At 46.3% G+C, this 3,059-nt stretch overlaps 1 protein-coding gene across 1 annotated transcript; it reads right to left on the bottom strand.

Moving 5' to 3' along the window:
* Positions 1-842: 842 nt before the first annotated feature.
* LOC110593091 (C-C motif chemokine 8) lies at positions 843-2,726 on the bottom strand. Its single transcript, XM_021704343.1, has 3 exons — positions 2,604-2,726; positions 1,704-1,821; positions 843-1,297 (listed from the first exon to the last, which is right to left on the bottom strand). The coding sequence occupies exons 1-3, from the start codon at positions 2,677-2,679 to the stop codon at positions 1,192-1,194; spliced, it is 300 nt and encodes a 99-aa protein (XP_021560018.1). The 5' UTR covers positions 2,680-2,726; the 3' UTR covers positions 843-1,191.
* Between the last annotated feature and the right edge of the window lie 333 nt (positions 2,727-3,059).

Here is a 3,059-nt window from a genome sequence, read left to right as displayed (position 1 = left end):
GTGAGGTTATAAGAGAAGGTCTATGTCCTGGGTCAAATGCTTTCCCTCTCCAACATTTGACATACCACTCCATCTTGCCCATTCTCCCCACATCACGCCCACCACCAGCCTGCTTCACCTCCCCTGCACCATTACAGCAGCCTGCCCTCAGGTTCTCCCTCCCACACTCCATCCAGTCCTTAGATACCAGCTTATTCTTCCTCACGTGCACCTTGCATAACACTTTCCTTCTCTCCTATTTCAAAACTTTTAGTGCATCTTATTTTTTCCAGAGTCCAGCCAGATGGGATTCCTCCCTCTGCCCATGCTCTTGCTTCTCCTTCTGGACCAGCTCTGAAGAACCTTTTCATTTCCCATTGCATGTTATCCTTCAAGACCAGTCCTGTTGAAGATGCTTCAAGAAAAAACCTTAAAAGGGTTTCTAGGTTGTAGACATCTAGGTTCTGGGTTTGAGGATTAATGAGATGGATAACACTTGGGGTTATGGAGAAAAGTTTGAGGCAAGAGGAAGACTGGACTGAGAGAGGTGTGAGAAGAAAAAAATGGGCAGGTGATGTTAGGGGCTGGAGCCAAAGGGCTGGAATACCCTGAACCTCAGTTGCATCTAAAATACTTCTTAGAGGATGGCCCCTAGACCCCAAATTGCCAGTCATTGCTGCCATTTTCTGCCTCCCAGCTAAATGTGACCCCATGAGAAATAAGACCAAGTAGTTTATAGTTACATATATTTTTTTCTTTGAAAATTCCATAGTCATTAAATAACATTAATTTCAACCACACTACACAGCAGACGTTTGACATACAGGAGCGCTGATTCATAAAAATACAGAAACATTTCACTCTGATGATCCATGCAAGGACCTCACAATACTATAGACACATTGGAGGGAGAACAATGACATCCTGCCATGAACTTGACTGAGCTCACAGAAAGGAAAACATGCCACTGGATTCTGTGCATGTTTACAAACACTGTGAATGTTTACATTCACTAGGATTTATAGCAGATAAAGTCAAAACATTAATAACTTAAATACAATTAAATATTATTTGAGAAATGTGCCTTAAATTATTATACAAAGTGCCTCTTGTACATTGTAATAAAATAAGATCGCTCTGCACTTGGGGAGAGTTGGGGGAAAATAAATAAGATTTTCCTCATGCTCTGTCTCTTGGTCCAGGTGCGAAGTTTCAAGGCTTCTGGGTTTGGGACTTTTGGTCCAGGTGCTTCATGTTATCCTGGACCCACTTCTGCTTGGGGTCAGCACAGATCTCCCTGGATGCTTTGGTCTTGAAGCTGTTGTGGGGAGAGAGGGCAGTTTGATGGAACCCCTTGGGGTGTCTGTTGGCCCCTATACCTGAGGGAGCCAACCCTCTTTCTCACTGGGTAAGGAGGCTGGATGGGGATAGGTGGGAGGGGAAAGATGGGAGGAAGGGCTCAAAAGGAAACTGCTCGTGCTGTCCCAGGGGAGGCCCTCAGGCTGCTGGCTGAAGGAACTTGGATGATCTGACCAAGCTCCTAGAAGGGGAGTCTGGAGGGAGTATGAATATCCCTCCTGCAGGCTCAGTTTCTCCATGGGGTAAAGGTCCCTTTAGATTAGATGGTATATTTATCTGACTCCTTTGAGCATGAATCCTGATCTCTTTCCCTTGTATAGAACTCAGAACTTTTGGCAGGGGGTGCTAGAGCACAGTCCACTTACATCACAGCTTCCTGGGGACACTGGCTGTTGGTGACCCTCGTGTAGCTCTCCAGCTTCTGCATGGGGACCTGCCTTTTGACCATATTGAAGCAGCAGGTAATTGGGATGGAAACCGAACCTGAAAAACATTTTGCAAAGAATGAGAGTTATAAAGCATCATAAGCATGCATTTGCAAGCACAGGTAAAGGTAGGAAAAGACAAAGCAAACACACAATTTCCAACTAGGGCCAAATACTCCCAAGTCCAGTGCCTTAGTCCACATTCCACAGATAAAATGGTGACTGGGAGTCCATTTCCTCTGTGGAACTATGGGGCTCTTCACTGTTGACTGGGAATGGAGAAATGACACCAATCTTATAGTGTCATTAGGAGGGTCTACTGACCCAAAACCTCTGACACCAAATAGATAAATTCTAAGACCTCGCTTTCCAGCTTTCTGTCCTCACAGGCTCTAAAGCCAACCCGTGTCACATACTGAGAAGACTCTGGGTCCTTTTCTTCCTTACATGGCCACTAGTACACTGGCTGTAATCCAAAATTTGAAACCCCAAGCAATAGTTTTTTTCCCCCTCTGCTCTACTGCCTGAAATGTCCTTCGCATCCACAATGAGAAACAGTCCCCACATCCCCAAACAATGTGAGGGTCGTTGAGGTAAGTGGTTGCACTCAGTGTCTCTTCCCCAAGCTGGTGTCAGGAAGGACCATGGGGACTGGCCTTAGCGACCCAGGCATCTGGTTCTGCCTCTGGTTAACTACCATGACAGCTCTTCTCATCGCCTTTGTTGGTTTCACTTTCTCCACCTCTGTAATTTAGGCTATGCAGCAAGCATGGGATGACTCATGCTGGGATGATAGTAACAATAGTTTCAGTGGTAATCCTTAGGAAGAAAGGGCCCCACCTGGCTGGGAGAGCACCTGGGTACTGAAGGAGGCAGCTGTGAGCAGGAAGCACAGAAGTGTTGCAGAGACCTTCATGTCGGTGGGGAATGGGGAGCTTGGGTTGTCAGAGCTGGAAGTTTCTGGGCTGGTCTCAGCCTCTCTGCTCCTCTGGTTCCTCTGGACACTCTGCCTGCCTTTTATAGGGAGCAGAGAGCATGGGCAGGTCCCTGAAATTGGACTTGGAATGTGCTGAGTAGGCACCAGATCTTGGGGGTGATTTCCAAACACTGGAAGAAGGAAGCTGAATAGTTTCAACTGTTGGTTTAGACTATGTGGACCAGAGGTGGAAGGGAATGTGTTGTGCCTAGGAAAATGTAGGAAGTGACCTCACTGGACTAATAAGGTCTATGATTTCTGTGAAATGGAAAATGATCTTTTGGAAAGGAAGAACAGAAGCTGAGGTCATAGTGGAGTGA

This window comes from Neomonachus schauinslandi, chromosome 15, assembly GCF_002201575.2.
Source record: "Neomonachus schauinslandi chromosome 15, ASM220157v2, whole genome shotgun sequence".
Lineage (NCBI taxonomy): Eukaryota > Metazoa > Chordata > Mammalia > Carnivora > Phocidae > Neomonachus > Neomonachus schauinslandi.
The sequence above is the reverse complement of the archived record's forward strand: the minus strand, read 5'-3'. Positions and strand labels throughout refer to the sequence as shown.